Source organism: Nycticebus coucang, chromosome 22 (genome assembly GCF_027406575.1).
Source record: "Nycticebus coucang isolate mNycCou1 chromosome 22, mNycCou1.pri, whole genome shotgun sequence".
Taxonomy (NCBI): Eukaryota; Metazoa; Chordata; class Mammalia; order Primates; family Lorisidae; genus Nycticebus; species Nycticebus coucang.
This window is the reverse complement of record NC_069801.1, coordinates 33,023,647-33,048,534: the sequence shown is the minus strand read 5'-3', so window position 1 is coordinate 33,048,534 and position 24,888 is coordinate 33,023,647. Positions and strand designations below refer to the sequence as shown.

The 24,888-nt window shown below is 38.6% G+C and overlaps 1 protein-coding gene across 11 annotated transcripts in view; it reads right to left on the bottom strand.

Annotated features, from left to right (window-relative positions):
• Positions 1-24,888, bottom strand: part of MACF1 (microtubule actin crosslinking factor 1) — a 401,452-nt gene that overhangs the window by 35,951 nt on the left and 340,613 nt on the right. For 6 of the 11 annotated variants that reach the window (XM_053575600.1, XM_053575601.1, XM_053575606.1 and 3 more), the window contains 25 exons: positions 24,360-24,521; positions 23,996-24,166; positions 23,058-23,224; positions 20,357-20,516; positions 19,675-20,001; positions 18,663-18,747; positions 17,923-18,164; positions 17,051-17,257; positions 15,099-15,218; positions 14,579-14,686; positions 12,179-12,397; positions 10,988-11,191; positions 8,788-9,019; positions 7,930-8,156; positions 6,211-6,333; positions 6,016-6,117; positions 5,324-5,425; positions 5,067-5,240; positions 4,825-4,980; positions 4,482-4,679; positions 3,514-3,642; positions 2,738-2,911; positions 997-1,152; positions 699-905; positions 441-560 (listed from right to left, as the gene is read on the bottom strand). In XM_053575600.1, the coding sequence (XP_053431575.1) occupies positions 441-560; positions 699-905; positions 997-1,152; positions 2,738-2,911; positions 3,514-3,642; positions 4,482-4,679; positions 4,825-4,980; positions 5,067-5,240; positions 5,324-5,425; positions 6,016-6,117; positions 6,211-6,333; positions 7,930-8,156; positions 8,788-9,019; positions 10,988-11,191; positions 12,179-12,397; positions 14,579-14,686; positions 15,099-15,218; positions 17,051-17,257; positions 17,923-18,164; positions 18,663-18,747; positions 19,675-20,001; positions 20,357-20,516; positions 23,058-23,224; positions 23,996-24,166; positions 24,360-24,521 (4,272 nt within the window). The remainder of the gene's footprint in view (positions 1-440; positions 561-698; positions 906-996; positions 1,153-2,737; positions 2,912-3,513; positions 3,643-4,481; positions 4,680-4,824; positions 4,981-5,066; positions 5,241-5,323; positions 5,426-6,015; positions 6,118-6,210; positions 6,334-7,929; positions 8,157-8,787; positions 9,020-10,987; positions 11,192-12,178; positions 12,398-14,578; positions 14,687-15,098; positions 15,219-17,050; positions 17,258-17,922; positions 18,165-18,662; positions 18,748-19,674; positions 20,002-20,356; positions 20,517-23,057; positions 23,225-23,995; positions 24,167-24,359; positions 24,522-24,888) is intronic. The other 5 variants (XM_053575603.1, XM_053575604.1, XM_053575609.1 and 2 more) reach the window with 1 other exon arrangement.

The following is a 24,888-nucleotide window of genomic DNA, read 5'->3' as shown; positions in this document are numbered from 1 at the left end:
GTTTTGGAGTTTCTTCTTGAGACAGAGTCTCACTCGGTCAACCTGGGTAGAGTGTAGGGGTATCACCATTAACTCACTATAACCTCAAACTTCTGGGCTCAAACCATGTTCCTGCCTTATCCGCCTGAGTAGCTCAGACTACAGGCGCATAACACCCTGCCCAGCTAATTTTTTTTATTTTTGGTAGAGACGGGGCCTTGTGCTTGCTAAGGCTGGAAGTCTATAGTTTTAATTGGTACTCTCATAACCACTTTGTTTAAACTGTTACTTAAAAGAACAAATATGGCCAGTCAGATGTCTAAATGGAACTCTGGCTTCATCTTGACTTTTCAACATTAACCAACTGGTTTTCTTTTGACTATCTCTAATTTTTCTTTTTAGCAAGCTATAGGCTTTAGTGAATACCAAGCTTAGGACTTGAGAACATGGAACTGCTTTACCTTATGTTTGGAGAGCTGAAGTTTAATTTTGTCTGGGTCATTAGATATCTCTAGTTCTGCGTCCAGGTGACTCTCCGCATCTTCTAGCCAGTCAATCAGTTTCTTCCAGGCTTCATGGAACTAAAATTATATCAAATAAGTTACAACAAAAACAAAGATGTATAAACTGTACAACACAGTTATAAGACCCATTCCAGAGACCTGCTATATACAGCCCAAAGTTGTTTGATAAATTAGTATTTTTATTTTACAACTTACTTGTTTTGCCCGCTTCCTGGCATCATCTAGTGATCGGCCTCTTTCAACAGATCGCTGGACAACCTTTTCCCACCGAGACTGGACACTAACCAATAAATTCTTAATTAGAACAACGTCTTGTTTTTGGCTAAGGAACTTTAACTGATTCCCGGTTTGATCAAGTTCGATGATCTGGTCTCGATGAGCATTCACTTCATTAGCAAAAACCTGAGGGAATAACATTGCTCTTTTCAAGCTAAAGATAAGATAATGGGACATTCCTTTCAAAAGAGAGGCAACAAAATAATGTCACAGTTACCTTGTGTTCCTCTATCTGGGAAAGGACCGTGTTTAGAATCAGGCTGGGGGGAGAAGCGATGTTTAAACTCTGCTCTGCTAGAGTGAGCCAGTTGATAAATTCTTGTAGGGAATTCTGGAATTCTGTTGCCAGGTTGAGGGCCTCTTCCAGCTTTGACTGAATTTTAAGTAAAACACACAAATTGAAAAAGCACCAAATTCAGGAATTACAGCTTTGATGACAAAGGCGTGAATTGTACACCAAATGAAATGACCTCTAAAAGAAAAGGCTCATTTAATCAACCTCCAAGCATGCCTTGTTTGTAAAGAGGACATTTTAGTGTTTGAAACAAATGACTGGACAAGAACTGTGTACATGGAAAAGGAAGGAGAACACAATGAACGGCTAAGTTCCTTTCTTTACCACTCTCTACTTCCTGGAACAGGACTAAAACTATTCACTAAATGTAAGAGAGCAGACCCTTCAGTGGTGACAGCTGCACGATTTGCAACCTGCTTTGAGTGAAGTCTCATTTTTCTTTAACATATTTTGTATGGTGTAAAAACAGCAATATTAAAAGCATTTTACTATAAAGATAATGTTTAAATACATGTGTTCAGAAAATACGGCATATAAAAATGTCTGAGTCTGAAACTTATGCTGTAAGCAGAAAGGTAAAAAAAGAAGCCATGACATTTGTGCAAAAAAGGACAACACTAGACGTAAATTTTTAGACACTTTGGTCCAAATCAAAAGAGCAAAAACAATGGTTCACTGAGTGGCTCATTTAGTGCAAGTGCTACTTTCTACAAGGACACCTCAATTCCATTGAGTCCACAGCAAGGTCTACCCTCAGAGACCTCTACCCTCAACATCCTGCTTCTGGGCTATCTACCAGGGAGGCAAAGTAAAATGATGACAGGCTGTTAAAAAAAAAAAAACAAAAAAAACACACACACACACACACACACATATATATATATATGTCCATATATATATATATATTCACAGGACCCCTCCCCCCGAGATGTATACTAAAAAGGGTAACACTATTAATTCTAGCTCATTGGGTTATATATAATTTTCATTTCCTTTATAACTATACCCCCAAAACAAAAAATTATAATAAATGTTATAAAAATGTACAAACCCAAGCTACACAAATCAAGTGGAAAAATGCAATCTTTTGGGGGCAAATACATGATCCTTAATCATCTTTCTCTGCTTTTGTAGAGAAAAGAACTTGATTTTTGAAGAACAGTAGGAAGAAAGAGGCCATATAATTTACATCTCTCCTGATTTTTAGTAAATTTCCTTGTATATAGCACTTATACTAAAAAACAAATTCCCTGTGTTTTAGTATATTAGTCACATTCCCTATATGCCCTATCCTGACTCTCACTATCCCAAGTCACTATTTTCAACAAAACTTTGTTTTTAAGTAGGAACACAAATCAGTAATTAATAGGAGATATAAAGTCCATCACTGACCAGTATTAGAAAGTAATGTCTAAACTGGTAGAGGCAGAAAAAAAAATAATTATAAAAGCAAATATCAGCAGAAACTAAAACCATCAATGCAATCTGACATGGATAGAAAATAGAAATTTACAGCAGAAAAGATAACCAGATCTGAGGCTATCAATTCTGTAACTTCTGTTACAAAATATTGGTCTTTGAAAATCTTCATAAACAAGATGGCAATTACCATACATGCGGCTACTCAAATACAGTAACAACACACTGGATTTTGTGGCAATACCTTCCTTTCTTCCATCTTACTGCTGACGACATGCCACTTCTGCTCCAAGAGTGCAACACTCTGTTCTGTCTTAGAGCCAGACCCCGAGTCATCACGGCTTAGCAGCATGAGCCTGCCCTTGTCCAGCAGCTGATTGTAAGTCTCTTCTTTGGCTTTTAGCTGGGAATAGAGTTCCTATAAGAAAAGGCAGGATTATGTATTTGTTTTCTTGACTTTCTCACCTTAAAGTCAGTATTTAAAAAAATTTATTATTATTATTATTTTGAGAAAGTATCTTAACTCTGTTGCCCTTGGTAGAGTCCTGTGGCATCACAGCTTGCAGCAACCTCAAACTCTTGGGCTCAAGTAATCTTCTTGCCTTACCCTCCTGAGCACCTGGGACTAAAATGCCTACCACAACACTTGGCTAGTTTTTCCATTTTTTTACTAGAGACGAGTCTCATACTCCTGAGCTCAAGAAATCCACCCATCTTGGCCTCCGGAATGCTAGGATTACAGGTGTGAACCACTGCGCTGGCCTCAAGTTAATATTCTTATGCCAATCAAAGTGATCAACTCAAGATTTACCAGCTCACTGATGTATTTCCAGTTGACTCTTCCCTGCTGCTTATAGTAAAATATTAAAAGCCTCTAATAAGCAGTAATCTGCAAGGTTTTACTATGTTGTTGGTAAAGATGCACTACTTTGTAGACTCCCAGATACATGTATCACTGTGACTTCAGAAAGCTATTGAATATGGGAATGCTTATGCACAATTTCAAGCAACTGCCATTACCATGTGTGTATCAAGCTGTTCCCTAGCAGTTTCAGGAAGTCCTCCTGTGGGCTTAGATGCAGAAAGCTGGCTTTCCATTCTAGTTAGTTCCAAGAGGAAATCTTCAATTTCACTGTGGAAACCCTGGGCCTTTCGAGAAAAAGACATATGAGTAATGTTAGTAGTCAATTTTCAACTTCAAAAGTAAATTTTCCTTTTTGTTGTTGTTGAGACAGGGACCTGCTCTGTTGCTAGAGAGCAGTGGCATCATAACGGCCCACTGTATTCTTAAACTCCTGAGCTCAAGCAATCCTCCCGAGTAGCTGGAACTACAGGCATGTGCCACTACGCCTGGATAATTTTTCTATTTTTTGTAGAGATAGGGTCTAGCTATGTTACTTAAGCTGCTCTCAAGTCCTGGCCTCAAGTGATCCTTCTACTTTGTGTCTCAGCCTCCTAAAGTGCTAGGACTACAGGGATGAGCCAATATGCTTGGCCAAAAGCAAACTTTCTAAATGATACTAGGAATTTATCTTGAGGGTGAAACTTTGAGCTGCTCATAGGCAGAGCTCTTCTGTTGCTGTATTAACAGGGGCTCAATATACTTACTTACTGTTAGAATTCTAGCAGGTTCCTTCAGACCTCACTATAACCTATTACAGATGTCTCATATAATCTGATGCATTAACTATAGGACTAAGGCTCTGTTGACCAGGGGGGAATCTGACTTGATCCAGGAAAAAACCCAATCTGTGAACAAGGTTTTTACAGTGAAGAATTTACTAGTTCTGAAAATACAGAGATTGCGCTATAAATGAATCCAAAAGAGAACTACCCACTCAAAAGCTGCTCTTTCGAGACAAGTTTTAGCACGGAAAGGACCTTCCCCTTAAGCAGCAGGGGTTCTACTCCCAACTGCTCTCTCTGACTTAGACAGGCTCTCTGTTACATGCACAGCTCTCCCTCACTAGCTCGGACGTCACACTCACCTGCTGTAGTGCTGACTGAAGCTGCTGCTCCCTCTCCTCTGTTTTTTGTGACACCGACTCCCAGCACTGGTTCATAGTCTCCAAACGGCTCCGTAAGCTGCTGGCATCATCTCCAGCGCTCGATTCAAGAAGCTCATTGCCAGCTTTGTTGACTGTTTCCACTGTGGCTTGATGAGCCAAAACATCATTTTTTAGAACCTAAAAAATGTTGAAAAATATAATTTATCTCCATAGATATCATCAAGCTTGGGTTCCCTAAGAAACACACATCAAAAAGCTGCTGGTGGCAACATGGTTTCTGCTCCAACAGAGACAGACAGAGGTGGAAAGTGAAAATACTTACATGGTGCTTTGCGAGCTCAACTTCAATGACTTTTGGGTCTCCACTTACTGGTCTCTGAGCATCTAACAGCTCTTCAGTGTGTGTCAGCCAGCTCATTAATTCCTCTAAGGCATGCTGGAACTGGCCAAGGGCCAAGAGAGCACCTTCTAACTTATGCTACTCAGAAACAGAAAGGGAACATTCATTAGCAAATTAGAAAAGAGCAAAAGGAAGTCATTGATGTACCCTACCACACTTCTTACCTGTCTATGGGCAATTTTCTCACCCAGGTTCTCCCAGAGGTGTTTCAGTTCTGTCAGTGGCTCTCGTATAATGTCTCTGTCTGTTTCATCAGTAGCTTTCTTTAGCATCAGTTCACCCTGGTGATTGAGCTTCTCCATCTCAATCTGTTGTTGGTAAACTTCCACTTTGAACTCCTATCAAAGACATACTTAATGTTAGCATCAAACCAAGCCTTTAAAAACTAAAAACCAGCAGCTCTTCACTTCCAGATACAAACCTTCATTTCATTTAATTGATCTTTAACAGTGTTGAGGTCAGTGCCAACAGGGGGCATGGTGCAGAGTTTAATCACAGTGTTATCCAGCCAGTCAAACATTGCCTAGAATAAAAATATAAGTAAATAGTAAAAAACAAAAAATAGAAGTTGGTAGAGAATTAGCATTTTTTTTTTTTTTGGTAGAGAATTAGCATTATTCCTGCTAATATAAGGAGTACCTGTGCTGTTTGCATACTTAGGTAGGGGGCAGAAATAAAGGATAATAACCTTTGCTCTAGTAATAGAGATTTAAGAACAGAGCCAACAATATAGGGATGATGCCCAACATAAACCACATTCTGGAAATACTAAATTTGAATAAAAGTTAACATATCTCATTGCCAGTTAGAAAGCTCACTGTTACATGTTGTGCTTCAAGGTAACCTGGGTTTGGAACCTCTAGCAAGCAAAGACTCTCACAGTAAGGCCTGCTTCATGCACAGCTGACGATAAAAACAATAGGAAGAATAGAAATTCAGACATATGTCATTACTTTTCTCAGTAGAAGTGGGAAACTGTGGTTAGAATGGAGGAATAGCCCTGTCTTAGGTTTGAGAATGTCCTGTGAAAAGTGACCCACTTCTGTGAGGAATTCAAGAAATGACTACAGACGAAACCTATATTTCCACGGTGGTCGCCTCCTGGCCTCTCACCTGCAGAGTGTCCTGATACTGCACAGCAGCTTGCATGGCATCCTCAAGTTTCTCTAGCCTCTCTTTCCATGTTTTGTTTAAGTTCTCCCAAGCATTATTCATCTAGGGGAAAAATATGCAGTGAGATTCTCCAAACGACACCACTTTCTGAGCCCACTAAAATTCCATCTGAGTGCCTCGTTCATTCCTCCACACCTCATCAATGCTCTTCCTCACTTCAGGCTTCTCAGTTTCTCCACAGGCAAAAATCAAATCTGCTCCCAGGATTCGAATGAACTCCAACTCCTCATGAAGACCATCTGTCTCTTCCTTAATAGTCTAAATGTAATGAACAGAAAATAAGCCAAAACAGAAAGCAGAACAGAACTTCCCAAACTTTGCAAATGTGATTTATACCCTTATCAATAGCAGATGTTCAATGTTCATAATATTTCGCTTATCCAGACAGCGAAACTTCAGACTCTAGGTGGTTATTTTTCATATCTATTCACAAAATATATCAAGTATATATTATGTATAGATTTACCTATACATAAAAAATTACGGGAAAGGTGCAATGAGCTTCAATAATTCACCAAAGGGAAGCTGAGCATGGTGGCTCATGCCTGTAATCCTAGCACTCTCTGGGAGACTGAGGCAGGTGGATTGTTTGAGCTCAGGAGTTCAAAACCAGTCTGAACAAAAGTGAGACCCATCTCTGAAAAAAACCCCAAAACTAGCGGGGCTAGTTTTTCCCGTAGTTCCAGCTACTTGGGAGGCTGAGATAGGAGGATCGCCAAAGGCCTCCAAAGCGATTATAATCTATACTTAGAAGTGTATTACAGAAAAGTATATTAAGAAAGATAAAATAATACAATACAAATAAAAAATTTGAACACTGGCAGACTGATATAAAAGGAGTGCTAGACTCTATAAATCTTTTTTTTTAAATTGAGACAGAGTCTCATTATGTCACCCTCATTAGAGTACAGTGACGCCATAGCTCATAGCACCCTCAAACTCTTGGGCTTAAGCAATTCTCGTCTCAGCCTCCCAGTAGATGAGACTTACAGGTGCCTGCCACAATGTCATTCTTGTTTAGCAGGCCTGGGTTGGCCCCGGTGTTATGTGGCTGGCGTCCTAACCACTGAGCTACAGGTGCGGAGCCATGGACTCTATAATCTTAAAGAAGTTTGTGACATGTCACAAAAATTGGCTCATGGATGGGCATTATTGACAGGGGCATGGATGGGGAATGTTTCCATATGGAAAAATAGTTGGAATAAAAGAAGCAATAGAGGTTATATCAAGATAGGCTTGGCTTGTGCTAAAAGGATGAGAAGAGGTGAGAAATTCATTTAGTAAAAACTGAAATTCCAAAAAGACTACAAAAAGTCATGTCAAAGTTACAACTGTTATCTCTGGATGAAAAATCTGAAATTAATTTTCATTTTCTACTGTCTATTTTGTAACATTCAAGAAATTTAGATTTACTATAACAAGCACATGTTTTTTTCAAGTGGAAAGTCTTAAAAAAAAAACAAAACAAAACACTTGGCTGGGCATGGTGGCTCACGCCTGTAGTCCCAGTGCTGTGGGAGACCGACGTGGGTGGATTGCCTGAACTCAGAGGTTCCAGACCAGTATAAGCAGCAGTGAGCCAGAGTAAGAGCCCGTCTCTACTAACATCAAAAACAGCCGGACCTTGTGGTGGGCGTCTGTAATCCCAGCTACTGGGGAGGCAATGGGAAAGAGAATCGCCAAAAGGAAGAACATTAAAAAAAAAAAAAAGAAAACGAACAACAACCACCAAAAAAACACTTAAAAATTTTTTTGAGGAACTCAGCCTGGTTAAGCAGTTAACATAACATACTTCAATAAAGTGCTTTTTTAGAGGACAAACACATAGAGAAGAGATTTTATCTTTTTTCTTACCTCAGCAGCTTCAACCTGTTGTTTGATGATGGATGGGTCAATGCCTGGGCTTTCCAAGTCATGGACAATATCCTGGGTGTCTCTGATGGTGGTCAGGAGAGCTGCCATGTCATACCAGAACTTCTCCGCTAATTCAAGGACATCGAGGAATTTCATTTCTCGCTCTTCAGCCCTAGCTTTAATGTCCTCCCAGAAGAATACCATTTGATCCAATTTATCTTGGATTTCTGAAGAGGTAAAAAAGATAAGTGAATAGAACTTTTCTAAATACTTGAAATCAGTCACACCAGAAATTCCATCTAATTCTAACCCTTTCAACAAAACCGTCTTTAAAAAGGGCTCTAAACATTTAGAAGGATGCTTTCTATCTTAGTTTTATTGTGTCTACCTTAGCACTTTTAGCTTATTTTGGTCTCCCACATAAAGGGATCACAGAGGTAATCTGAAAATAAACTAATATAAAGATACTGTTAAGACACAGAACCTCTAATGTACAAAGAGGATGAAATAAGAATTCCATTCGTACTCTTCTGGGTTGAACTTATATGTTTCCCATGGAAAGTGTTACAAAAGGTAGTTATGTTCTACCCACTATTGATACTGTAGTTTACTCACATTAGGGGTTAAAGAAGCATTTGTTTCCTGGCCTGGGAATCTAACTACCAATTGTAACCTTGTTTCAAAGGGAAAATGTGTTCTGAATTTAAAATGACTTCCAAATGACTTTCTGGAATACTCATTACTTGGGAACTGCCTTTATGTTCAATGAAATAAATACATCTGATGGGATGCTGAAAGCCATGGCCTAGGATATATTCCATTGATATTCATTAAAAATAAGTATACCCATCAAGTTACCTTTTGCGGCCAGATCCTTGTCTGCTCCCGGAGATCGCCCAATGAGCTCTTCTCCACGGCGCTTCAGAGCCTCAAAGGATGGCTGCAGTTTTTCTAGCTCCATGGTGGCACTCTTATTATCACTGATGCACTCTCTAATCTTGTCTACTTCAGCGGGGATCAGTGGTGGCATACGCAGGCGAGAGGAAAGATTCTCCAGAGTCTCCAACATGGGCTCAATTTTATCATGAAACTAAACAAATATTGCAACATTAGGCATCACAGCAAAAGTATATCACACTTCTTGGGGAAGTGTTAGGGAACAAGGACAAGGTATAAATCTACTACTATTTAGGATAACATGTGCTCAGCCCAGCCCAATGGCTGGCTGTTAAAATGTTGGGTTTAGCTAAGAAACTGTTTTGGGCATGACATACCAGAGTTGACCCATTAAGATTAAAAAAATGCCAATATTTATTTATTTATTTATTTTTTGTGGAGACAGAGTCTCACTTTATGGCCCTTGGTAGAGTGCCATGGCCTCACACAGCTCACAGCAACCTCCAACTCCTGGGCTTAAGCGATTCTCTTGCCTCAGCCTCCCAAGTAGCTGGGACTACAGGCGTCCGCCACAACGCCTGGCTATTTTTTGGTTTTGCAGTTTGGCCGGGGCCGGGTTTGAACCCGCCACCCTCAGTATATGGGGCCGGCGCCTTACCAACTGAGCCACAGGCGCCGCCCGCCAATATTTATTTTAAGAATCAAAAGATACCAGATAATATACCAGAAATCAACTCAAATCTTAAGTGCTGCCACAGTATTTCTCCTATACCAACCAATGTAATGAAAAAGGGACAAGACTATGAAACTGGTGAGAGTCAGTATGTCAACATCTCAGATGACAGCTGCATGCAACGGACCAGACCAACAAGTTAGATGCCCTCCACCAGCTGTGTGAATGGATGAAGAACTTAAAATGCTACATGGTTTGGCATTTAAAATTATCATGGCATGCAATTTAACTACCCACTGTATGGAACAGTGAGAGAAGAAAATGTTGGCATGATGAAAGGTAATTAAGGAAGGCCAAATCTAACCTTATTTTAAAACAATTACCTTTCTACCTTTCTGATACTTTGAAAAACATGACTACAATTATAAAATTCTTTGAGTGGTGAGAAAAAGGGAACAAAACAGCTTTAAGCTTAACTCTTAAAAAAAAATCTAACTAAAACCAACTCTGGATTCTTTAATTAGAGTAAGGCTTATCAATTTTAAGAGTCTTACAGGATTTCTTTAACAAAATCACTTCCCATCACACTCCCTCACTTGTAGGATCCACCCCAAACAGAACTGGCATAGTTAATGGCACTAATCAAATTTACTCCACTAACGGGAAGGGAAATTTTATGATAGGTAATGCCTTCAATTTTCAGCTTTGTAAGAACACCCTCATACAATGGGGTGAGTACCTTACCTCTGTGATCTGTAATGGTGGGCGCAGTCAACACAACAATGAAATGTGACCATATGGGGAAGACAGGAGCAGGCAGCAACAACACAAAGTAACACATTCCACAATGGGAGTGAGAGATGGGACGGAAGGTGGGGGGAAAACGTGAGTAAGTACAAATATTAACCAAGAATATTGACTAAACATAGGAATAAAATACCCAGACATGACAAAAGTATCAATAACAGTAATATATTAGTTGTAAAGTATGTAGTTACATGCTTTAAACTCCACTGCAGATGGTTTATGCTTCCCTTTTGGCTCTTCTTCCTTCCCTTCTTTTAATTAGAAGCTACTTTGTTGATTCTTGAGTAAGAAAATTAATGTGCTATCATTCTAAATCTCAAAAGTAACAGAACAAACAGGAACTACTTTTTTGAGGCAGTCACTGCTTTTGAATTTGTAAGATAAATTTATACAAAATCATCCCTGGTAAAGGATCCCTAAAACATGAAAAGTTTTCAGGGAAACCATCAGCAGATAATACATACCAGCCAAGATGCATTTTACCCTCCTTATAGTATCAGTATGGCAATGTTCCCTAGAATAAAAATGCAGATAGGCAAAGCTTCCTGCTCTATCAATCATGTATTATCAACATGCTGGTCTGGACATTCCTGTGCAGAGGCACACCTTACACAGGGACCTCCTGCGTAGACTAACGGACAGCTGAGTGTCAGGAGCGGCAGGCACCACATATACACATACCTGCGCAGACTGTGACACGGCCTCATCCAGAGCCAGGGCTCTCTGGCGCACCTCCTCCTTTATCTGAATGTACATGTTTTCTGCTTTCTGGTACTTTTCTTCCACCATTTCTCCCTCCTCAGGGTTCAACTCCTTTAGCTGTGGGCCTATCTTTAGTAGCTTATCAATATGAGGTTTGTGTTCGGCAATAGATTCCCTTAGTTGCTATGTGAAGAAATATGGATGAAAACATAATGGGCACTTTTATACCAGTTTATTTATTTTGATAACTTTGATCAGAGATAATACCAATTTCGAGAAGAAAAATCTAAATTATTAAAAGCCAGCAGGTCCCAGCATCTCTCATTTATGGGGGAAACAGAAAAACATCTAAGTCTTGTTCTAATGATCTTAATGTTTGAAAGCCAGTAATCAGGTGCCTCAGCACTCTGGAAGCCTTTCTGGATATATCTTTTCTCACTCTCCCTGACCACCCATGTCATGCCAATCTACCCCAACCTCTTCCATTCTATAAATACTTCTATGCAGTGTACTGTAATTTACATGGTTTAATATTCATCTACCTCCCCAGACTGAGAGACACCAAGCAGGCCGAGCTATGGAGCAGCCACATTTCTGGCAAGCCAGGCCCTCAGTGACTTGACCTTCCTGCTGGCTACCTCCCAGTTTGCCTCCTTCCACTTACAGGATCATGGAGACAGCAATAAGCACAAGACATAACCCAGAAATAAACATTTAATAAAGTGTCATTAATGGTAACAGCATTAATTGAAATGTCTATAAATTTCCCTTTTGTCTTAACTACAGACAGCAAAAGTTCTCACTCTAGTCGGTACCTAACCAACTAGAAAGAGCCATCCACATCCAAGCACCCCTTGAGTCTAAGAACACTCTACCGACCCCAGAAATACTTTAAATTCCCTTGACTGTTTGGTTAGTTCTTTCTTTACCTCTCTAGTACCCAGCTTCTCAACGTCTCCATGATCTTATTCTTTAATCAATTCATATTAAACAAGAAAGGAAATAATTCAGATACATATTCTATTCTGCAAAGAAATTCTAACTGATTAAGAATTAACTTCATAACACAGACCTTGCACACAGTAGGCACAAATAAGTCTGTCATTTATGAACAAATTACAGAGCCCATTTTTAGTTCTACAATAAAATAAAACTTGGGATACTCCTTACCCTCATTTCCTCCTGCTGCTGCCTGAGCTGCTCATGATCAATAGCTGGAGGAGGCAACTGTGCTATTAGTGCCCGAGTTTCCTCAATCCAGGGGTTGAGCTCTTCGTAAGTCTCCCAAAACTGGTTCACCAAGACCTGTGCCCGCTCTAGGCGGGCATACCGGTCTGAATTGAGAAGACTAATGGCTTCATATTGTTGTATTAGAGACTCTGTCTTTTCCTATGAATCAAAAAAAAAAAAAAAGTTACTAATATTGTCAATCATTCTTTTAAGAAAAAAGGTAGGTATATTACATACATATTAAATAATCTAAGGGTATACACACTAAATTATTTAAATGTATGGACTAATCTAGTAAGACTACAAATGATTTTTATTTTCCTTTTTATATTTATCTGAATTTTATTCTTATATTATTTCTGTAATTTTCGAAAGATTAAAATGGTTTAAAAGACAGTAAAACAACACAAGAAAAGTACAGCAAAATTAACCTTTCAATGACACATATTAGATATAGTATTACTATAATGGATCAGTTTAAAACTGACCATCTCAGGGGCCAGGATATAGTCTTTGCCCATCAAGTTTTGCCTGTCTTTTTTCCTCTAATAAAAAATGTTGCCAAGAGGTCAGGAGCAGTGGCTCATGCCTGTAATCCTAGTACTTGGGACACGGAGGCAGGTGGATTGCCTGAACTCACAACTTTGAGACTAGCCTGAGCCAGAGCGAGACCTCGTCACTAAAACAGCTGGGTGTTGTGGCGGGGGCATGAAGTCCCAGCTACTTGGGAGGCTGAGGCAAGAGGATCACTTGAGCCCCAGAGTTTGAGGTTGTTGTGAACTAAGACACCACGGCACTCTACTGAGGGTAACCAAGTAAGACTCTGTCTCAAAAATAAAAGTCTTCAGTAATCTGTCATTTGTGCTTCTAAGGTTTACAATAAATAGCTTGATTTATGAATGTTTCTGAGGAATTATGGCCAACCATGCCCCTGATAAAAAAATAAACAAATCTTGTCTAAAACTAACTCTATTGGACAATCCTTTTAAAAATGGGGTGACCTGGGGTGGCATCTGTGGCTCAATGGGTAGGGCGCTGGCCGCATATACCGATGGTAGCGGGTTTGAACCTGGCCCCAGCCAGCTAAAAGAGCAGTGGCAATCTCAACAAAAAATAGTCTGGTATTGTGGCAAATGCCTGTAGTCCCAGCTACTTGGGAGGCCGAGACAAGAGAATTGCTTAAGACCAAGAGTCTGAGGTTGCTGTGAGCTATGATGTCATGGCACTCTACTGAGGGCAACAGCTTGAAACTCTGTCTCAAAAGAATAAATAAATTAATTAATTAATTAAAAAAAAAAAGAAAGAAACGGGTGACCTGTGGGGGTGCAGTGGCTCATGCCTGTAATCACAGCACTTTGGAAGGCCAAGGCAGGTGGATTCCTTGAGCTCAAGAGCTGGAGACCAGCCTGAGCAAGACTGAGCCCTCAGGCTTGGCAACCATAACTCAATGGTTAGGGCACAGGCCACATACACCAGAGCTGGTGGGTTTGAACCTGGCCTGGACCTGCTAAACAACGACAACTACAACAAAAAAATTGCTAGGTGCTGTGGTGGGCACCTGTAGTCCCAGCTACTCGGGAGGCTGAGGCGGGAGGATTGCTTGAACCCAAGAGTTTGAAGTTGCTGTGAGCTTTGATGATGCCAAAGCACTCTTATCTAGAGCGACAGAGACTCTGGCTCAAAAAAAAAGTGTGTGTGTGTGTGTGTGTGTGTGTGAGAGGGTGACCTTTTAGAAGGACCTGAGGAAGGAATTAATCTATACATGCAGTTCTAAAAACCCTACCATAAATTCCTTGAGAAGTAACTCAAAGCTTACTCCTTATGGAATAAGAATAAGTAGCAATTTCTTTGTTATAAAGAAAGTGGATTTGCAATATATTTCACATTTTATACTATAGCTGTTTAGACATTTGTGAACATGGGGCTAGGAGTTTGAATTCCCTGGACTATCAAGTTGGATTTTAATAACTATTAATCTGGCGTGGTGCCTGTAACACAGTGGTTATAGCCCCAGCCACATACACTGAGGGTGGTGGGTTCGAACACGGCCTGGGCCAGCTAAACAACGACAACTGCAACAAAAAATAGCCGGTGTTTCAGCTACTTGGGAGGCTGAAGCAAGAGAATCACTTAAGCCCAAGAGGTTGTGTTGAGCTGTGACACCATGGCACTCTGAGGGTGCCATAAGTGAGCCTATCTCAAAAACAAAAAACAAAAACAATTAATCAGTAATAAGAAAGTCCAGGAGGAAAAAAATCTTAATCCATCATTTCACAATTGTACTTCTAATGCAGCATGATCAAGACACAACAATGTGGTATATAAATCAATGCAATTCACCTGCAATACAGCTTTCTGCTCCTCCCCACACGTGCCAAAGATTTCACCACGGTGACTGAAGAGTTCATCCATTGAATCTTTGTGTCGAATGATATCAATGGAGAAAGCCTTTGAAAAGTAAACTGCAGTTAAGTGAAGAAGTAAGAGACCCTGAGCCTGTGTTAGTGAAAACTTACACAAACTTTGAAAAATTGCACATCAAAAAATGTTCTTAAAAAGTTTGACACTTTGCCTATCTAACATCTTCTTTTGTTTATCTTTTTCAGTAGTTTACAAAAATATTTTCCCTCCTAAAAATCATCCAGGAAATTGCTAACTATTCTTTCCTGGTCACTTCTTTTTCACAAAGCAAAAAGTTTCTTCCTCACACCAATCAAGTACACATAAAATTAATTTCTATCCTCTATCATGCCATTAAATCATTCCATTTAACATGGATTAGTCACAAACTCTCGGCACTCTAAGGTACTGATGGTTCTACTAGCTCAGGTCAGAGTGGGCACACCACTGTTAAACTTACCTTCTGTACCTGCAGCTGAGCTGTGGTCTGGTCCTGTTCTAGGCGAATTGGACCCAGGGCCATCAGTTTCCGTTTTGTTTCAGCAACCCAAGCCAGTTCTGTATCAGCAGCTTGCTCATACTAGTAGAGGTATTGAAGAAAAACAAATTACAGTCAAGGTCTCCTTAGAATTCTAATTTATTCAACACAAAGAGGCCTGGATTTTGAATAACATAATTTGTATCTCACAAAGTAAAGCCCAAACTGGGAAGAATCACAAATCAAGATGCAGACAAATTAGAATCGATAATATGTAAACTTCTTTAAAAGAAGTTATGGAACCCTGTTAGTAGTGCTATAAATAGAAACAACAGAAATTGACATCGTCTTTCTGCCAATCCTCTTAGCTCTGAAGATATTAAACAACAGTTTTATTTAGATGTTTAAATATAAATTTAACATGGATGTAGTTGAGTCAAGTTAATTTGTATTTTTTTTTTTTTGAGACAGGGTCTCACTTTGTTGCCCTCAGTACAGTGCTGTGGCATCACAGCTCACAGCAATCTCAAACTCTTGGGCTCAAGTGATTGTCTTTCCTCAGCTTGCTGAGTAGCTGGGACTACAGGTGCCCGCCACAAATGCCTGGCTATTTTCATAGACAGAACCCCACTCTTTTTTTTTTTTTTTTGTAGAGACAGAGTCTCACTGTGCCGCCCTTGGTAGAGTGCCGTGGCGTCACACGGCTCACAGCAACCTCTAACTCTTGGGCTTATGCGATTCTCTTGCCTCGGCCTCCCGAGTAGCTGGGACTATAGGCACCCGCCACAATGCCCGGCTATTTTTTTGTTGCAGTTTGGCCGGGGCTGGTTTTGAACCCGCCACCCTCGGCATATGGGGCTGGCGCCCTACTCACTGAGCCACAGGCGCCGACCCAGAGTCCCACTGTTACTCATGCTGGTCTTGAACTCCTGAGCTCAGGCAATTTACCCGTCTCAGCCTCCCAGAGTACTGGGATTACAGGCATGAGCCACCAGCTCAGCAAGTTAACTTGGATGTACTTGCTCAGCTGAAGGAGAGTTAGAAACACCAAATCTTTGTAGGCAATAGTAACAAAAACATGCTCTATATGACTTTTGTTTCATGAGGGTCCCCCAATCTTTTACCTCTTCTTCTTCAACTTTGACAACCAGCACTAGTATTTAGCATAAGCTTCTCCCAAAGATGGTAAGTTTCATACTGAAATATCTAGCCAAGATTAGGGATAACACTAAAGACACACTGGTTGTTTACCTAGAATCAAAGTAAATTTCTGTGTGGTTCAAAATGCATTTGCTTATCACTATGAACCCAAGGAGTTGTTCATATTAATTGTTGTTCATATTAGTTGTTATATTAATTTATTTTTTGTGCTATGGCCCATTGATAGGTGATATATGGCTACAGAAAAAGGCAAATAACCTTTTCCCAGAAAGCAGGGAGGAAAAAAGATCAAGGGAAATATGATACCTGTGTTTTCTGAGAGGTTCTATTTTGGATAGGTCTACTATTTTGGTTTGCATATGATAGTAATTATAGTTCTTGGTTCCTTCCCCCCTTTCATCTAATGCTAAGAAAGTTGATTATATCAAACTAAGATTATAATGCATTTGGACTTTATAGATCTAGATATTTATTATCTACTCCCATCACCATCAAACTTCTTAGCTTAGCAGGGCATTAGCTAAGGAAAAGCCTCATGAAGGTTGTTCTCTAAGCTCTTTACTCAAAGGGGTCAAGTATTTTGGACCAAACCTGGGTCTATCCTCACAAACTACCTATCATTTCCCATTTCTGAAACATGTTTGTTGCATCAGATTTAGTTTGAACTCATTCTCATTCTTGTGTCATTATTATTTATATGGGTCATAGTATTGTATCTCAGACAACCGTCCCCACTATCTAAAATATTAATGTAGAGGTATTACAAACATTACCTGTTGTGATCTCTGAATAGCAGCATCAATTTCATCCACTCTTTGTCCAACAGTCTCACTGACCAGTTTGTATTGCTCATTGGCATCGGACACAAGTTTATCCAGCCCTTCTCTGGCTCTCCAGGGCACCAGCTCTAAGAGAGCACGGCTCACCTCATTCACTGTATCCAACACCAGCCTGTGCTCCATAACCTCCTTCTTTAATTCCTAAGGAGGGAAGAGAGTTTTCAGGCCATGCTTTGCTAAATAAAGCACAATAGCAGCTGTGCTGGGTGGAAAGTGCTATCTCCACCACACATCCCAGCAGGGCTCTGACCTCCTTCCTTCACTTATTTTTTTCTTGTCTCAGATTTTTCAATCATTCTGAAGCCTGACTTTAGACTTAGCTGCTGCTATTTACTTAGAACTATCTGCATGACTTCTTGAACCAGACTGTTTCTGGGTAAAACAAAGAGTACTTCATTCTTTTTTCTCCTTCAATAAAAATCACAAATAATGTTTTAATCATTGGCTAGGAATTTAACTTAACAAGTAGATATAAAGTATTATTGTGCATCTAGAACTATACTAGATCCTGTAGGAGAATCAAATAAAACCATGAAACACTCTTTGAGAAATGAATGGAGGTAAGACTTAATATGTTACATACCAAGCAAACTTCCTAGGGATTTGAGATTCAATTTCTTTCTTCTTTAGACTAGAACATATACGTAACAGTATTTATATATGTCTTTGTTGAATCTTACTGTCCATGAGTAAACAAAAAAGGGAGGCAGACATTTTTGGTTTAAATTAAAGTAAAAGTGATGAAACTTAAGGATTCTGATAGAGGAACACTTCTGTTCCTTTTATAGTATGGAGTGACAGTTCACCTTCTGTCTTTGTTGAAACTGGGGTATCTGCTCCCCTGTGGGAGACTGTCCTCCACTGGCTGCCAGTTCTTCCTCCACCTCCCTCAGCCACCCAGTCAGTTCTTCATAGGTAGACCGGAATTTGGTGGCCAGCTGCCGGGCTTGCTCTAAAGTTCTGAGAGCCTTGGAGCTCGTGACTGTGATGTCTGCATAGCGAGTCTTTATTCCATCTAGTTTCTCCTGGATAAGTAATACCTCTTCACCTGTGAGATATAAGACATAATTTATCATACTTAAGGGCCAGGAATGTGGGGTCCCTTTAATGCTTTCTTCCAATTAGATCTTTATTTTTATAGATGTTCTCTTCCTGTAGTAATGATTTCACCTAACATTCCATATTAAGTGTATGTGGGAAATAAAATAAACCTTTCACCTGATAAAAGAGGCCACCTCTGAGATTATTAAGGTCTGAGGTGATAGTTGGGTATTTCTAGATGTTCATAGCACCATTCAGTGAATGCTCACATACAGAATACTGGAGGGCAAGGGGAATCATCATCTATAACTGATGTGAGACAACTAAGTCCTTTAGTTTTCAAAAGATTTAGCAGGAAACAGAACACAGGGCATCAGCCTCCTGGTGCACATGGTAACAAAATCAGTGAATACTAAACTCCTCATATGTGGCTTACATAAGCAACTCCTTGGAAATGTGATTGCCTTTGAAACAGAGGTGCTAACAAACGCATTTTTCAAAGTACCTGTAGTTTGCTTTAGAAGAGCCTGACCATTTTTAATAGCTTGATCTACATTCTTCTTTCTATTAATGATCTCTTCATTTAAAGCCTGAAAGGAAAGAATACCATTAATTCTAAAACTACAGCACAACAAAGGGAAAGAAATATGAGACTTTAAAGAGATGAACACCACTTTAGTCTAAATATCAGATATTTGATTTTCTCATTATCTTTTTGGTTAGCCCACTAACTGTTCAAAATAACTAAATCAGATACTTATAGGCAAGCTTTCTTCTGTGCTGGCTAAAAAGGGATTTAGAATTAAATCAGCTATACCAATCTATTGATATCAAACCTGAACTTAAGAAAGGCAGAAGTGAAATTCAACAAAAACTAAAGATTAAGACAGAAAGTTCAAGAGAAGAAAACCAGCAGAAACAGGTTGACTTGAGTCAGGATCCTGGCTGAAAACTCTCTTCATATTTGAAGTCAAAGAAGCAAAATAATATTAGACTATTAAAAAAAAAGCGCTTTGTCTATTTTTACTATTCCCAAAGAGATTTCATAAAAATGAAATAAAAATGGCAAACTCTGCTCTACTAAAATGACACAGAATCCTCAAAATTTGAGCATATAAATTTCAGAAATACAGTAAAAGTTATATGACCAAATCCTGTGCACTATTTAGATATATCTGGTTTAGTGAAAGTACTTTCTCTTTGATAAAACTGCTTAAATGGAACCTTAGTGATATGTTATCTAACAACCCAAATCATGAGTTGGAGTTGAGATGGTCCCTGACTATGCCACATACCACCTTCTAGAATTACCAGTTTAGTTTGTTAAATACAAGTATTTCCATGGACTCATCCAAAAATAGATTTGTACTTAATACCAATTCTATAAACTATTAACTTGGGCATAAAATAAAGCTAAAATACTTGAAATGAAGAAGAAGAAAAAAAAATGAAGAGAAACACAAATCAAAATAAAATAACTTAGTAAAATAACCAGTAAGAATGGAAAACATGAATACCAGATGGTCAGCATGCTGTTTATGCAGGATATCCTGTTTGTAATCCTTTACAAACACTGCACTGAGCTTGTCCTCAACCTCAGCCAGCCAGTTGAGCACCTCCACCTCATCCTCCCCAAACAGTCTAGCATTAGACAGTGCTTGGTCAAGCAGGGCTGCTTTCCTACAGCACCAGTCTTGAATCTCACTGTATCGGGCCTGCAGTGAGTCTATCTTTTCTGACAGCACACCCTGTTCTGCAGGACATGTCAGGGAGGAGAGAGACTGCCCAATTTTGACTGCCTGGTGCACATCTGTTGCATGATTTTCTATTTCTTCTTCCAGAGCCTGGAAATCCAGATGGAGAAAATGAATAACAGAAACAAAATAAATGAAAAGTAAAATAACAATGAATAACAAACAACATAACAAATTAAATAATAAAAAAGTTTACCTACTGAAGGGCAAAAGTAATCTAAAAATTGAGAACAAAAGCTGTTTTTTCTGATGGTAGCTTATTAATCAGTTTATATTTTTTCTTTAAGAATGTGACTTTTCTAATAAATAATTTGACGATATTTTAAATTAAACTTAAAAAAAAAAAACAAACCTGCAAAACACATCTGAAATGCTATAGGCATTTCTTATTTCCAGGATTTCTAATTCCAATTCTGTGCTTTCATTAACTGTAACTACTTCCTACCTTGTGCCGAATGATCTGCTGCTGTATTTTGGCAGTCTGAGTGCCAACAGGTTCTGAGTTAGCAAGCTTTTTCTCTGTGATAGATAAGAAGTCAGAAATAGGCTCAGCTGTCTCGTGGAATTGCTTGGCCAGAACCAAGATATCTTCCAGCTGTTTTTGCCTGCACAAAGATATAGAACAAGTTGCTCAGGCAGAAAGTCACATTAAATAGTACTGTACCTTTACTAGTATAGTACCTTTACTAAGTATAGGTTAAATACCAATAGTAAACAAAATACACATTATGTAGCATTTTGCTGTTGTAAAGGTTTTCATAGCATTATCTTATTTTGAGCCTGCCATCACCTTTAAGGTGGGGAGAATAATTATCCCACTATGATAAATAAGAAAATTGACCTGGAAGGCTTAAAGAAAGATCTGTCCAATCACCCAAGGAGCAGCAATAGTAGAATGAGGCTTAGAATCAGATCTTTTAATGCTCTTTCTCCTTATATCACACGGACATATATCAAAACAGAATGTAGTACATGCATCACCTTAACATGTGACCTAAATGAAGTTTAAAGGAATCAAAAAAAATCATCAGTTTCAAATTCTCTTTCTCTGTCACTGCTACCTTCACTTGTAAGTAAAAAGTGTTATCTGAAAAGTAGTATACTGTAGTTCTATGAACTAAAACTCTCTCTACATTGCCCCCAAATCCATTCAAGCTTCTTATAATTTCATGCAGCAGAATATATTTTGAATCCAGATTTAAGGGGCAAAAAAATGACCCCAGACTGCCTGCATTTGCCAACACAAATAGCAGCCAAAATTTCCATGAACTTCATAGGTCACTTGGAGTCTTACTTAATATAACATCCACATTAAGCTTGGATTTCAAGTTGTCTATAGAATAAAAGCAGCAAATTACAAAGGGGAGAGGAAGCCTGGACACTGGAGGCTGCCTGACAAGGAAAATAACTACAGAACTCTATTGCCATAGGTTAATAATGAAAGGTCATAAAGTTGACTGAGAACTACTAAGAAAAGACCAAAAGATATGTCATTTGAAAAGGCCTGGGAGTACACAATGCACTTCAGTTCAGTAAACCTTTGCTTCATACATACTTTGTGCCAGGTCCTCTGCTATTTACACCCTGACAAACTTATTTTAATAAAAAAAAAAAAAATGGTTGAAATAAAAAGATCTGGCATTTGGTTATCTGGAAATTCAATTATGTAAAGAAAAACCTGTTTCTAGATGCTACTATTTTAAAGAGGTAATCTAAGTACAGAACTTCTTTTTAGGAAAAGAAGGTCTCCAAAATACATCTTCAATGATTGCAACTAAAACATATAATCTTTTTTTTTTAAGACAGAGTCGTACTCTATCATTCTAGGAAGAGTGTTGTGGTGTCATTATAGCAGCAACCTCAGTCTCTTGGGCTAAAGTGATCTTCTTGCTTTAGCCTCTCAAGTAGCTGGGACTAAAGCCGTCCACCACAATGCCTAGCTAATTTCTCTATTTTTAGTATGGGGTCTTGTTCTTGCTCAGGCTGGTCTCAAACTCCTGAGCTCAAGCAATCTACCTGCCTTGACCTCCCAGAGTGCTATTATTAGGCATGAGCCACCATGGCCGGCCTAAAACATATCTTAAAGATTGAAATTGATTTCATTTTAAAAAAATTTCCCCTAGTTTCTATGTTCTTCTGATTCATCTCTGATTTTGAAATCTGAGAGTTTGAGGAATTCAATGTAGTAAGACTTAGGTATCAAAGAGAACGGCTAAAAGTAATTTAAAAGCATCAAGTATCCAAAATTTAAAAATCCAAACAAAAGTCTTTAGCAGCCCAGTACAGTGGCTTATGTCTCTAATCTAAGTACTGTGGGAGGCTGAGGCTAGAGGAAAGCTTGAGGCCAAGAGTTTGAGACGAGTTTGGACAACATAGCAAGATCCGGTATTTACAAAAAATTTAAAAATCAGCCAAGTAAGCTGGCACTCCCTGAAGGAGTTACTTGAAGACTGCCATAGACTATAATGACAAATTGACTTTCTTACTGATTTCTGATTATCTAGTATTTATTTTAAAAATGAGCAGCAGGGTAAGTTAAAAGATAAGACGTCTGTGTGGTGTGTTAAGTTCAAGTCAAAGAGGGTTACTTATAGCTATGGAAAGAGAAAGCATTTCCTTCTTCTGACCAATTATTGAAGAAAGGTTATGCATCTCTTGAAGCCCATATATTTAAGAGAACTGCAGACTAGCTCCTAGATGCAAAAACATCTAATATTAGGATAAACTAATAGAAAAGAAATATGACAAATTTCAAATCCAAGTATCAAAAGCATTATTTATAAACATAGAGGGAGAAAAATCTGTCTTAAAAACTCAGAAAAAACCTTAGCTGGATTGTTAAAGAGTCTGTGCTTGTCATTTGGAACCATAATTATACTGCAGCAAAACAACAACACACAGACCAAGGAGTCTTTCCACTTTTCAGAAATTTATGAGTACTTGAAGTTCATTTCCTGAAAGTGAATCTGGTTATATGGAGTATCTCTCAAAACTTATTCTTTTTTTAAATAAAAACTGTTAACCCCCTTCCAAAGTACTATATGAATCATTCATGAGCTTTTATTTAGAGCACTTGCATGACATTAAGTCAAAAATAGGACGTAAAAAAACCTTAGACCCATTCCTCAAAATTCCTTTGGCCTTACCTGGCTGCTGCCTTGCTGAGTAGTTCAGTCCATCTGCTTTCAAGACGTTGCAACTGTCCAGTGATTTTCTCTCTATCAGCCAGCTCAGCTGACTGGGCTATTCTGCCTCCTTCTGCTTGAAGCATTTCTACTGTGGCCTTTCTATCATCTAAGAGCCGCTGGAGCAACTATTATACACATGTTTAAAGAGAATGAAAATGATAGCACAGTGTCATTTGAAAATCTGCAGTATAAAGAAAAAAAATCAGGAGAAACAACCCCACCCTAAACTTAATGAAAGGAGTAAAAAGAAGTTTCCATTCTTAAGGAAAAAGCATAAGGAATAGCACAGTTCTCACCAATCACATAACTTTTTACACACTTAAATGGAAAAATGACTGTCATTATATGACTAGTACAGAATGTCCTTTGAACCAAAAGGACACTGAAAAGTGGTTAACATGTTAAGTGAGGGATACGTTAACTAGCTTGAGTACAGAAATCATTTCACAATGTATATCTACATCAAAACATTGCACTGTAAATTGTAACTATGTCATTTTTTATTGATTGATTATACCTCAATTAAAAAATAAAATTAAATTAAAATGCACTAAATTAGAAATTAAACCAACAAAAAACATAGACAGAACCTTGTACATAATATGTTATTCAGAATATCACTGACCCTGAAAACAATCAAAACCTGTTACTATAAAGCTGTAGAAGAACAGTGAAATAAGACATAGGAACAAGTGAAATTATTCAGTCTAAAATGCCACAGTAAACTAGAAGATTAAAGTAAGATGATCAAAATCAATTTCAACCTTTCTTTACAGGATGACTGGAAGTAGGTTAGAATTCTACTAAAACGGAATTGCTCCTTAAACTATAAACCAATGTGTTGTCTACCACTCCCTATGGCTGTTACAGTTCACTGTCCCAACATTCTCACTTACCTTCTGTTCTTGGATCTGTGCCTTTACCACTTTATACTCAGCAGATGGAGGTTTCTGATTGGCTATGAGCTCTTCAGTATCTGCCAACCAGCTGAGCAATGGCTCCAAGGCATCTTGAAACTTCCCACAATGCAACAAGGCTTCCTGGAGCTGTGCAGTTCTCTGTGCAACCTGTATCACAGACATGCAGGCTTATTTTGGGAAAAGACAGCAATTTTTAACACTTCCATAGACCCTGTTTAGCAGCTATAGATTGCAACTATTAGTTTTTATTTGCATTCAAGTTTCAGAGAAACCTTAGATTTCGATGTCTCTTTTCTCTGCCTTCTGATCCCAGTACATTTTTTACCCTCTTCTCACTTACCTTCTTATTCAGTGTATTCCATCGAGCATTGATCTCTTCCATGTCATGTTCTAAACCTTGCACATCACAGTTTTTTCCTGCACTTTGAATTAATCCCTGGCCAAGTCCATTCACCTGCTGCAATTTCATCTGAAGAGGATCCACTTGTTCTTTCTGAAACATCTAGATAATTGCAACCCAAAGAAGATTTAGTCTGGTTATTCTTGGAGCATTTATGGTTCAGTGAAGGAAAACCAGAGATAAAAAGAAAAAAAAATAGTGGCATAGTGAAGTATCAAGAAAACATGTGGTTTCATATTTCAATACATCCTCCTATGGACATGTAATTTTGGAGAGTTATGACACTATTTAGGTCTTTAACCTAATGACTTATGGGTTTGTTCCCTACTCCCAGTCTGTTGCTTAATTTATTTAATGCAAAAAGCTACAGAGAATACAAAAGTATCAACTTCAAAATATCATACCATAAGTTCAATATACATGAATCCTAAAAAAGAATGATATCGTAAGACTAGGATTTAAGATAAAA